This window comes from Mus caroli, chromosome 15 (assembly GCF_900094665.2).
Source record: "Mus caroli chromosome 15, CAROLI_EIJ_v1.1, whole genome shotgun sequence".
Lineage (NCBI taxonomy): Eukaryota > Metazoa > Chordata > Mammalia > Rodentia > Muridae > Mus > Mus caroli.
Window position 1 is genome coordinate 65,135,728 of NC_034584.1, and position 12,597 is coordinate 65,148,324.

Genomic DNA, 12,597 nt, shown 5'->3' on the forward strand with positions numbered 1-12,597 from the left:
AAGATTGGGACAACTGAGGGACATCATAGATTACTAGTAACTGGTTATTGTAGAGAAACTCTATTGAGAAAGCCCCATGTGTGAGATAGTGGTAGAAGAAGGAACACAGTCCAAGGATGTCCATGATACTCACTGCTGCTCACTATCCGTAAAGTGCAGGTCCACCTTGAGCTGAAACTCAACCTCACTCAGCGCATCTTCTACCTGAAAGAAAAAGACCAAGGCAGTTCAGCAGTCAATTAGTAATCTGATTAGGACATTTAGCTGGCTCTTTTAGTGAGCAGAAAAACAGAATCTCAGTACAAAATGCTATGGATGTGTAGTGAGAATCTTTCTGCATATCATGTTGAGTTCTGGATAAGCAGGGTACTTAGGAAAATTAGATGGGAAATGAAAGGAATAGATTGATACAGCCAAGTATATTTTCAATAATTATTAAACAAGCAGCCTTGTAATACTTAAATCTCAATTGTCAGGTTGAAATATAGAATCACCTAAGAGGTAAGCCTCTAGGCATATCTATGAGAGTTTATTTATCACTGATGTGTAAATGAGAGATCATCCTGATTAGGTTAATTGATATGGAAAGACCCATCATAAATATGAGATGGTACTTTCCCTGGACAAGTTTCCTGAACTATATAAGATGGAGAGGCAGGTTGAGACTTTGCCTATACTGATTGCTCCCTGCTGCCTGTTTGTGGATTCAATGTAATCAGCCGCTTCCAGTTCCTGTGACCATGTTTGAACTGCTAACTGGGATACATCCTTTCTCCCTTAAGTTGTTTTCTTCAGCTTACTTTTTTTTTTTTTTACCACAGAAAGTGAAAAATGAATTAACTCAAGTCATTCTAGCAAGCATTTTAAGTTTCCTTTTCAAACGGGTTTGACACATGGATTCCAGGCATGAGTATGAGACTGAATAGCCCAGCTATGGGAAGAATGATGGAGTAACCTGTCAGTGAAACACAACTTGTGCAGTGATGCATGACCTTGCCATGTACACTCAGATGTCCCCACGTGACTGGCAGCACCATCCACATGTTGCAGAGAGGCATTCAGACTGCTTAAGTAATTTCCAAGGTGACTCAAGCTCCTTCAACTTTCAGAACTTATTCCCTCAATGTTTATGTTTTGCCCATGTGTTTATTTTTACATTAAGAAAAAAAAAAAGTAAAAGGAGGGGAAAAATAGTTGTTCCCATATGTGCCCCCAAAATGGTGTCCTCAGGCCTTCTTTTCTCACATTTATAGGGGAATTGTATGCTATAGACCAGTCTTCGAGATCTGTACTCTATGGATTAACTCAGTATGGGCACTGCCCCCATGCTGTAGGGCTTAGCTGTCTTCCTCCTGGCTGGCTGACGCCTTTCTCTGCAACTCACAGTGAGCTGCTTCCTTTCTGTCTTCACATTCAGCACTTATGATCACAATAGCTTGTTTTGAGCTCCTAAATTGGAAGCCCGAGAGCTAAATCCGTGAACCAGGCATGTTTTGTTTAGTCCCCGAGGTATTTAAAAAAAAAAAAAAAAAAACCTTGTTTTGAACAAGTTGCAAATGCTGAAAATTCAGGTAATTTCACATTCACATTCATACTGTAGGCTTATAGGTTCTGGGGGAAAAAATCTCTTGGATCTGGCAAGGCAGGGCTGACATTTGTTAGCTCTGTTTGGATCAGGCAAATCCTTCCATTGGTTTACACACTCACTGGAGGTGCTTCTCTTCTTGAGGCAAAACACCCTGGCTATTTTCTTGCCATATGTCTCCCATAATCTCCTCATCATTAAGGAATACATTAGTTCCTATTCATTGTGGACTCCAACTTCCAGGAATAGTATCCTGCTGCAGAGGCTGTGTCGATGGATGTATCTTTGAGGAACAAAACTGTTCTCCCACATTCGCATATTTTGATTTTTTTTTTTTTAAAGAATACCCTCATCTGACAGGGACAGACATCACCCATCCAAAGACTTCTTTGTAAATGTCTTCTTGGATAAACATAATTTATGCAAAGACATACAGATAGAATTTATCTTTAAGCCTTTGTGGTTTAAAAAAATGTTATTTAAAAGTTAACATTTTACTGAATCCAAGGGCTATAAATAAACTTTTTCTGTTTATTTTCCATAATCACAAATCCTGCTTTATACACAACCAAAGAGACTCAGGCTCTCACCACAGGTTTCCTGAATATAAAATGGGAGACAAATCCCCCAACCACCTTTTGAGAAAGCATTGAGTACTGAGAACTTCCTGTGAATATTAGATTTCAGTATTTCAGACATGTTCTGTTCACTTGAGTCACGACTGCTCCAGATATAGTGATTAGCTGAAACATTTCTTGATATCATATGAATTATCCATAAGAAAATAATAAATATTACTTTATAGAGACAAGTAAGTTGACATGCAGAAGAAAACAATATGTCCTGAGAAATGCACTCTCTATTCAGTGTCAGTATGCTGTAACTCACAAGATTGAAGCTGAGGGGCTCTGTAAACAGTTAAGGATGAGGGCAGACTATGATGCAACTGAGATGAAACTATGCTTAGATAACGCATGTGTTAATCCATAGGTAAAGAGCAGCAACATTGCACCAAGCATATGCTCCCTTTTGCTACTTTCTGTCCTGTATATAGTACAGTCATTGTGATTGCTCAGAAAACCTTCTCTGGAGAGCTACATGGGTTAATTTGTAGCAGCTTTCGCTTTCAACTGTAAATCAGGACCAACCTCATTACATATATCATAAAAGATATGTACAGGAAGCCAAGGGTTGGAGTAGAGGCACAGTTTTCAGGTACTCAGTAGGTCTCTGCTACATAGCAGGAGGGGGCGTGTTAGCCAGAGTGCTCTTAGTTTACTTAAAGGACTGGCATTCTTTACAGCACAAATTCTTTCATTATAAAATAATCAGGCAGAATATAGCAGCAAAGATTCAAGTTGTTGACCCTGGGGAATAAGAACAAGACTCTAGAGGCCTTCAAAGTAGATTAACTTAACAAAGGTAAACATTTTAGTCAAGCTCCTCTCAAGAACAACCAAGTGCCTCTAAGCTCAGTGGGGCTTTCCCACCCCCGCTGCTGTGTTGTTTCCCTTTCTCCTTCATGATGGACTCTACTACTCAGTTCTGAAAGGAAGCTCCTCTGTGAATGATTTCCAGCCCCAGCTTGATCATCCCAGAGTTCTTTCTCCATTCCTTGGGCCCTTGAGCTTTCTACCAGCTCTGGCCAGTCTTGCTAAGCAAGACATAATGCTTCTACATTTTTACGCTAACTGAGCTATCTCGGCCCCTTGAAGACAGGCCCTTTTAGCCTTCTTTAACTTTTGTTTCTTATCCCATGACCTAACCCAGAGCTTGAAAAGAGCAGGTAATCAAAGACATCTTTTTTTTTTTTTTTTTTTTTTTTTTTTTTTTTTTTTTTTTTTTTTTTTTTTTTTTTTTGGTTTTTCGAGACAGGGTTTCTCTGTATAGCCCAGGCTGTCTTGGAACTCACTTTGTAGACCAGGCTGGCCTCGAACTCAGAAATCCGCCTGCCTCTGCCTCCTGAGTGCTGGGATTAAAGGCGTGCGCCACCTTTTGAGGGATTCCTGGCACTAGGCTTGGGCAGAGGTACACTGGAGCAAGAGAGAGGTGACTGCATGCAACTGAGGCTTCCTTGAATGAGTGGCCATGTGAATGAGAAGAAAACCAAACACATCAGAAGTAGCTGAATATCTGAACCATAAATTCTTACCAGATTTTAGAATCAACCTGTAGCCTCTCCTTCACTCACCTGGGATCCAACAATGAGAGGGAATGGTTTAGTCAAGAAAGAAAATCTCCTGTGGCTGGCTGATCAAGACTTACCCTCTCACCATCTAAGAGCAAATGAACCCGGAAAAGCATGGCATCATTTATGGAAACTTCTTCATTTCTGTATAAGATCTGGAAGACACGACTGTGCACAGCACTCTCGTGGACACAGGCTGAATGCAGACTGCTGCTCTCTGCAAAACAGGAAATCAGTAAGAGGCCATGAACTTGAGAAACATGCTGAAACCTCAGTGCCATCAGATGTCTTTCTGGCCTAAGGAATACTGCAATTCTAAAGCTTCAGATCGCAAATGAATGAGAACATCTGTGTTTACTGGAATAAACTGTCTCTCAAAATCGGTACCTTATAAGCCCCATGATCTTGGTAAAGTCACTCTTGCTGTGAACAGTACCCCTGTCTGGAAGTTAGTCCCTTCACAATCTCTCATCTGATCACATGAATCCTTTCACCCCCATCCAGAAAACAAGTATGGTTTATGAAGTAGAGAATATGCACTGTTTACAAGGACTCCCTAGTGCTCACAGAACCTACCTCCTAGTCCCGCACCCCCACCCACCAATGCTGCCATAACCTGTATGATCTGAGGAATGTTCTGTTGAGAAATTTAGGCAAATGTCAGAATCTAATTGCACTTCTTATCAAGCACATGAATGAAACACATTATGCTGGAGCTTCAGTGTGTTCTGTTTTTTTTATTTCATAATCCCTAAAATTAATATTTCAATGTTAAGCATAATTCAAGTGAACAGCAAAGTTAAGAGACCTTTTTGTATCCATTGCACAGGATCATCATGTGCATGAAATAGGTACATGCCTCTGCTTACCATATAAATTTCAGAGGGGAAAAGCATGTAATAATTTAAAATAAATAATGTTAATATTTATGCAAGGCAATGATTTTTATTCATACTAGCATACTATATAGCTATAAAGCAATCTTAATAGCTTCCAAAGCAACTTAAATGTGTTTTTGTAATCCCCAAGAAAAATTCTTATAAGTATGCTCCCAAATTAGAGGCCAGTGCCTCCTTATTTCCTTATTGGGGATTAAATGTTCATGTTGATCCCAAATTCACGGGATCAAACAAACTTCATGTTATATCACACGAAGATAGTGTTCCATGGAAGATGACAAGGTTGTAAATGGCCAGGTAGAAATGATAATATCCTAAAGAAACAGTTGTGGTTCCCAGTCTGGTTATCCAACTATTATAACAATGGGCCCCAATGAACTGGTAATTTTATCAGGAATAACATGCTGGGAGACTGGAGAATCTGTCTTCCTAAAAGATAGTTCACACAGTTCTTACAACTTGTCAGGCCATTTCACAGGGTGAGAATGCAACCCAGATAATGATGGATCCATGGTGGGTGGGGCCACATCTAGAAGGATTGTTTAGATAAGGTGCATAGGTGCATATTTCTTGCCCTCTTTTAAAAGGTTGATCTCACTTCAGGACTCCAAGATAGACCGAGGGTTTCTTTGCTTACCAATATTCTCTTTTCTGGTGTGCACACACTGAATACCTCTCTTTGTTCTTTCCAATTTTAATTTGGTTCCTTTGATTGGCTTATTAAGAATGGGTGGCTGACCAGGCACAAGGCAGAGATTGTGACCCTTCCCCTCCAAGTTCAATAGCAAGGTCACAAAGGGTATGTCCTTATGAATGGGATACTTTTACAGCTAGGAAGAGGCCAATGAATGAACCACTCATTTCTTCTACAGTGTGGCAGAGCAGAGAAGTTTTCAATCTGTCAGTTCAGAGTCCTGAGAATCCAGCCATTCAGGTATCCTGGTTTCAGATACCCATTCTCCAGAGTTGTGAGAAATATATGTCCATCATTTGTTAGATGCCTAGTTCACATTATTTTGTTGCAGCTGCCTTAGCTAAAACATCCTCCATGGAAAGGCATCCCGTAGGATTGTCCTCATATCTGTCTTCTAAATAGAAAATGAAGCTCCAGGTGAATGACGAAATTTACTACATGCCTGGTAAACTCTTAGTTCTCTATAAAGCACACTGAGGAAACTGAAATAGCATTGTGTGAGACTGAATGTGAACAGTTAGCCACAGGCTCTGGCTCTGGAACATGTAATCTCAGTTGGTGGCACTGCTTGTAGAGGTTTAAGAAGCCACGGTGGAGAAAATATCACCAGAATCAGGCTTTGAAGGTGAAAACCATCACCTACATTCATTTTTCTACTCTCTTGGTTCTGAAGTTGCAGTTGAGGATGTGAGCTCTCTGATCCCTGCTCTAGTTATCATGCCTAATGCTTGCTGCCACTGTCCCCACCATCTAACCCTCTGGGACTGTAAGCCAAAGTAAATGTATTCTTCTATAAGTTCTAAATTCCACTGAGTCCAAATTGGATTCAAGTTGATAGCACTTTTAAATAGCATCTCCTCTGTGTATAAATTTGTCTGTTTTCATTTCCTGTCCTACCTCTTTCTTCTTTCTTCCCCTGTCAGAGCCTGGTTGATCTATAAGTCAAACCAACAACTTGAAAGTTGGATGGGTGGAGTAACTACCCTGAAGGTCAGAGCAGCATGAGTCTTCTTCTGCTAGGGGTGACAGCTTGGCAAGGAAACACAATCTGTTTCTTTTCTGGGGAGGTGACATCATTTCTTATAACTGCAGCTTTTCCTGTGAAAAATTGGCATACCCACACTGATCAAGGGGGAGTACTGTGGATATAAAGGCAACCAACCAGATCAGGATCCTATGATCTGGAACATCCAGAGGGCTGTTGGGTACACAATGATAACATTTTAGCTATCATAAGAATTGGCTTTCTGGGTAGTTTCAGTTGAATTCAGTGACATTACACACTACTTTAAGGACAAATGTCCCCGGACTTAGATGAGATTGGCAAACTAGATTATAGAATACTACTTGTCATCATTGAAGATCCCAAATTCCCACAACACCCTCTATATCCCAAGACAGGAATTTAGCAGGCTGCATGGGACTCTTTGTGTTATCTTCCATCATCACTCAACAAGGTATTGTATGTTCATTTACAAGGGAAGGTACACTATCACCGGTCATTCTCCCTGGTGGTGAACACCATCAAGACTATACCTATGTAGCCCCATTACGATTTTCTCTCCTCCAATGATGACAGTTCATGTGTAGATACCCCAACCTTCTTGCTCATCTTGAAATCATGAAGGGAAAACCAATTCTCTTCTCAGCAAAGGTGCTTTCTAAAATAGTTCATCCTTGATCCTCTGCTCTTTTTGCATTTGTTTCCATATAAGACTGGAGGGATCCATTCACATCATCTATGCATCTTCTTACTCTCATAACCAGGCACACAAAATACAGAATTGGGAAAAGTATATGGTCGGTATCATTCAGAGACATAATGCACAGTGGCCTGATCTGGTAACAAAGGTCTATAATCCCAGCTACTCAGGAGGCAGAAGCAGGATAGTTGTACATCTTGCCTGAGCTAAAGGTAGTGCAAGATCAGTCTAGGTAACTTGGTTAACTTGAAATTTTAAAAAATTCAAAAATGACTAGAGAAGTCTGAATTGTAGAAAAGTTACATGGAGTGGGTAAAGGATCAAGCCATGATACTACCAGATAAAAGCAAAAACAGATGCACATGTTAGAGAGTTGTCCTCTATAATCATTTTGGATGTACTTATGAAAACTGAAATTTCCTCACACAAGGAACTTACTCTGAGTAAGCTATGAGGAGATGTACACTCAAGTCTTCCAAAATATTCCTCTCCTTCACCATGTCAAGGACTAGCAACATGTATGAGCAGCATAGGGTGCTTTAATTAATAAAAGGACAGATGGAAAGAAGAACTAGAAAGAAAGAAAAAGGAGAAAAGGAGAAAGAAGGGAGGAGAAAGAGAAGAAGAAGACAATAACGATATTTAGGGGGGAGTGGTATGCAGGAAAATAGGTAGGGCAGAGAAATGCCTTGGTTCAGATCAAAGAGCAAGAGAACAAAGTTTTGTAACTTGATATTTCTTGTTCCCCCTATTATAAGTGAGATGAATAGTTATCATATCTATAGATCTATTGATGTTTAAAATTCAGATGATGGTCTTCCTCTGCAAAGAGCCTTCACATACATATCATACACACATCATGGGGGGTGGGGGGCTCTGTGAGCATGGGTGGCAAGTGAGCTAGAGCTGCCATTCATCTAACAAAACTCAACTCCAAAAGGACACTCAACTAATCATCTACTCATGGGCTGAGAGCCCCAATCCCATTTCAGGAAGATGGCCTTGGCTCTGCTTGAACATAGAATGTATGTAAACAATTAGGTTGTGAGAAATGATCAAAAAGTCAAAGACACCCACCAGATCCCCAGGCTTGAAACCAGCTAAGCAGGCACTATGACACGCACTACATAAAATTACCCAGACCCCACCTGTGAATTTTCTTGAATTCAACCCACACTCTATGAGAGAGGGCTGCCTAACCCCATTAGAAAACACCACTTTGGAAAATCCCCAGCTGAATGTGAGCCCCTCCAGGATTTCAGAGCAGGGGCTTATTGAGTTATTTCTCTACTCACACCTACTGCTTTTTTGGAGTTTTGGTGTTGGCCAGGTAACTTAGTCTGAGCTCAAATAACAGAAGAAACTGTCCTTCCTGGTTTCCAGGAAATGGTGAATAAGGAATAAAGTTTTTAACTGTAAAATTCTCAAAACTCTGATTTCCAAGTAGGAGGGAAGGTAAGCACACTGATGACTGTAGGCTGTTCATTTTCAGCTTGCTTCCAAGAAAGATGGAAAGATGCTATGAAACCAGATGATGACTTTTTTTTTTCCAAACATTTCAAGGAAGAGACAAAGTAGAACCACATTGAAAGGTAAATTCAATTTGCTGCTGATTCACGTGCTGCTGACTGGTGGAATTGGGGCACATACTTTGCCACTGTAAATGATACAGCTGCCCATTTGATTATTGAACTACGGACAACCTGGGTGGAAAACCAGGAACTCATGAGGAACAGAGGGTTTTGAGGGTTTTGATTGATTGTTTTTGTTGGTGGTGGTGATTTTTTTGTTTATTTTTTTTGTTTGTTGGAATTTCTTTTTTTTTTTTGCTTTTTGATTTATTTTGTTTTGTTTTGTTTTTGTGCCTTTTCTCTGTGTATAAAATTCTCAGAAACATTAGGAAGGGTAAAAGTTCCCATCCACATGATATCCACATACTATGTGGAGCAGGGAGGGGCTTCTTGTTCTCAGAAGTGCAAGTAAGCAAAGAAAGTAAAGACCAACAATGAGCAACTCCCAATACTACATGGCCCAAGCCCTCCTGCGTAATAGGCTGGTTCACTGCACTAGGACCTGTCTCCATGTGCTAGAAAGTATGCACTGTGTAGAGCCATAGCTGAATATATGAAGGTGTTTCTGTATGTTTTGTGCTAGGATTACATATTAACACAGATTGGGAGGTTTTTAGTGCACAGGAATTTGTTGGCTCAGAGTTCATGATACATGGTACATGAACTTGCCCTTTTGTAGTGGTAGCTATCATTCCCATAAAGTAGACTCTTAGCTCTACTCTCTTCTTAAGTCCCATGGTACAAATCTGTTATGATAACTAAAGTTCATTGTTAGTTTTGGAGACAATAAACATTCAAAGCACAGATATCTAAAGAGCTTAGAGCATGGTCTCCAGAGACATAAATGGCTGCTGGGACTAGCAAGGAGCTCACCACTAAGGCATGAGCATCCTTAAGAGTTCTAATTATCCCCACTATAAATTTGGTTGCCATCCAAATGTATAACACTGTATAGCAATGAGAAGCTGATCAGATCCAGCATGTGGCAAGTGGATATTTTAACTCTGTAAACTCAGGGCTTTCTGCACAATGCAGGATGGAAAAAAAGTATTTCTGATAACAAGGAATTTATAATGAGCACTCATTTGGAATACTGAAGCCAAAATGGTTCTATGGGTGCTTGTAGTTTGGGAAGCACACCTACCTAGTGATATCATTGCCATTTTACTATACTTCCATGGGTATACTTCATGACATAAGCTCTACTATAATTCAGTGACTATTGAACATTTTTTGTTGTTTTCCATTTAAAATCCTCCACTGTGGATATGATGTTGCATATTGTACACTTATAGGTATGGGTATAAGTTTATGCCTTTCATATATCCCCAGATTAATACATTTTATGATTTTTATTAAACTAAATCCATCCATGCATACACTTTATTTATTGCTGACACAAACACACCAGGTCTAAGCAGAACACTGGAGTTCCTTATGGGGTTCCTTATGGTGTGTGTTAGTTTCACACTACTCGCCGTCTGGGAATGCGATCTCTGATTCAACTCAGTGGATCTTTTCCCCTGAAAGAACGCCCCATTGTCTATGATACTGCGGTATTTGCAACATTTCACAAAGCGTAATTGAAAACTGTTAATGAAGGTGGCACTTTAAGAACACCAAATTGAGTTGGAAAACAGACATTTTTAATAACTATATGGTTACAAAACTACTACTGCAATATGTTATAAAGAAATGACAATTTTATTTTTTCCCATGAAGTCTGTTTTCCTTCCTCTTTCTTTTTTTACGATAGCTTGTTTTAAGGTGCATGGTATACAGCATGTTCTCAGCAAGTTTTTTTAAATTAATTTATAATTTGATATTCTCATAGATAAAACCTTCTGGTCACATTCAACTTTCTTATCCTCCTCCTATTTCCCATTGCTCCATTGCTCTTCTCCCTTCTCCTCCCACCAAGTGCTCATTGCTCATTCTCTTTCATGTCCTTTTTATCCCTTTTTTTTTTTTTTTTTGCTTTGTGACAAACAGGGTTTAAACAGGGTCACTTGTTTTCTTTTTTTTTTAATTTCCAAAACTATTCATAAATATTGACACTTGTACTGTTCTTGGACATTTGTATTGTTCTTGTAATTGAATATATATATATATATATATATATATATATGTATGTATGTATAATCATTCCATTTGTTTATATCTCAAATAGTATCCCACTTCCTAGTTACTCCTCCACAAGTCCCCCATCCTACAACCTCCCTTCCTCCCTCCCCTTTGCCTCTATGAGGGTGCTCCCGTGCTCCCCCACCCACCCTCACCTGCCCTACCCCTCCAGCATCCTCCTACGCTGGGACATCAAACTTCCACAGGACCAAGGGCCTCCCCTCCCATTGATGTCAGACAGGCCATTCTCTGCTACCTATGTCTCTGAAACCATGGATCCCTCCCAGTACATTCCTTTCTTGGTGGTCTAGTCCCTGGGAGCACTGGGTGGTCTGACCAGCTGATGTTGTTCTCCCAATGGGGTTGCAATCCCCCTCAGTTCTTCTTGTCCTTCCACCAGCTCCCTACCAGGATCACATGGTCACTTCTATAGACATGGATGTGAAAGTGTGAATGTCCATGGCACATGAGTGAATCATCACTGAAAATGATGCTATCAATTAGCTCAGTTTGGTGGGTAGGAACAGCCACAACACCCTCCCTATTTATGATTGTATGTTCACAGGTTCAAGAACACTGCTAGGGGCTAGCTTTGGATTGGTCATCCACAGTCTAGATTTTAAATGCTTTGTATGCATTGCTTATGTATCTCCTTAATTGTGGTGGTTTGAATAGGAATGGTCTCCATAGATGCATGTGCTTGAATGCTTGGCCCATTGGTTCTAATGCTAAGAGTTTCTCACTCCTAACTTACTCTGCAAGGAAACTTCAATTTGGAAAGAAGGTTCTACATTCTGGCACAAACTCATTCTTACAAGAGGGCAACTAAACCCAAGAGCCGAATTAAGACACGGTTTAAACATCTGGCAATAAGCAAGAGCTGTTGCTGCAATTTACAAGGGAGTATTCTCCCATCAACACTGAGTGGGTTTAATTACTTAATTATAAGCCACAATGACCTGCCTATTAGATTGAGCCCAGTCAGTTCAGCACTTGATAACACTTTATTGGTCAATAATATGCACAGTTCTGTACTCACAAAGGTAAAAGGCTAGCATGAAGCCTGCAGCACACTCTAGTCCCCCACCAGCCCACCAGCCCACCAGCTGGGCTTTCCAAATTTATTCCTGTTGCTGAGCAGTCTCAAGTATTTCAATTTGCATTTCAGCAACAGAGTCCATTGAATAGTCTTATATCTTTTGTTTTTTTTAAAGCACAGACTTTAGTTGAAAAATGTGGGTTTGCTCTTGGCACTGGGGTCTATAGTGTGTACATATACATTAAGCCTCTTCTACTCTGAGCCTCAGTTTTTCTCAGCCATGAACTGTGACTGGGAGAGTACCATCATCTGAGGATGGGTCTATGAAAGTGCTTGTGTGGTGTGTAACATATGATGGAGAGCCAAAATGGTTGAACAGACACGCTATTTGATGAAATTATCAAATGGTGTGGTTATAAACATGGTCAACTACAGGATGTTACCAATAGAACTATCATGGGAGAAAGGGTGTGGTATGATAGAGATCTTAGGTTTTTTTGTTTATTTGTTCATTTGTTTATACTGAAAAGAAAGAAGACCGAATGCACAGAGGGCTTTACTCAGATGGAGCACAGAAAAGCTCTCTAATTACACCTGGAGGAAGGACTCTTGGGAAAAATTTTAAATCACTCATCTTTAGTTCCTTCCCAGGCATAAACAACGCTAGGGATATTTCAGCTCTGCACAGCAGTCAGTGTCATCACCCCCCCCCCCCCACACACACACACACATACACATAATACATGCACATACTCTTCATCATCTAGAACAGAAAGCATTTAAGTTCATGTTGT

The 12,597-nt window shown here is 40.1% G+C and overlaps 1 protein-coding gene across 5 annotated transcripts in view; it reads right to left on the reverse strand.

The window, feature by feature from the left end:
• Window positions 1-12,597, reverse strand: part of Fam135b (family with sequence similarity 135 member B) — a 268,014-nt gene that overhangs the window by 92,064 nt on the left and 163,353 nt on the right. For all 5 annotated transcript variants that reach the window (XM_021183960.2, XM_029469991.1, XM_021183959.2 and 2 more), the window contains 2 exons: window positions 3,851-3,990; window positions 134-204 (listed from right to left, as the gene is read on the reverse strand). In XM_021183960.2, coding sequence (XP_021039619.1) covers window positions 134-204; window positions 3,851-3,990 — 211 coding nt within the window. The remainder of the gene's footprint in view (window positions 1-133; window positions 205-3,850; window positions 3,991-12,597) is intronic.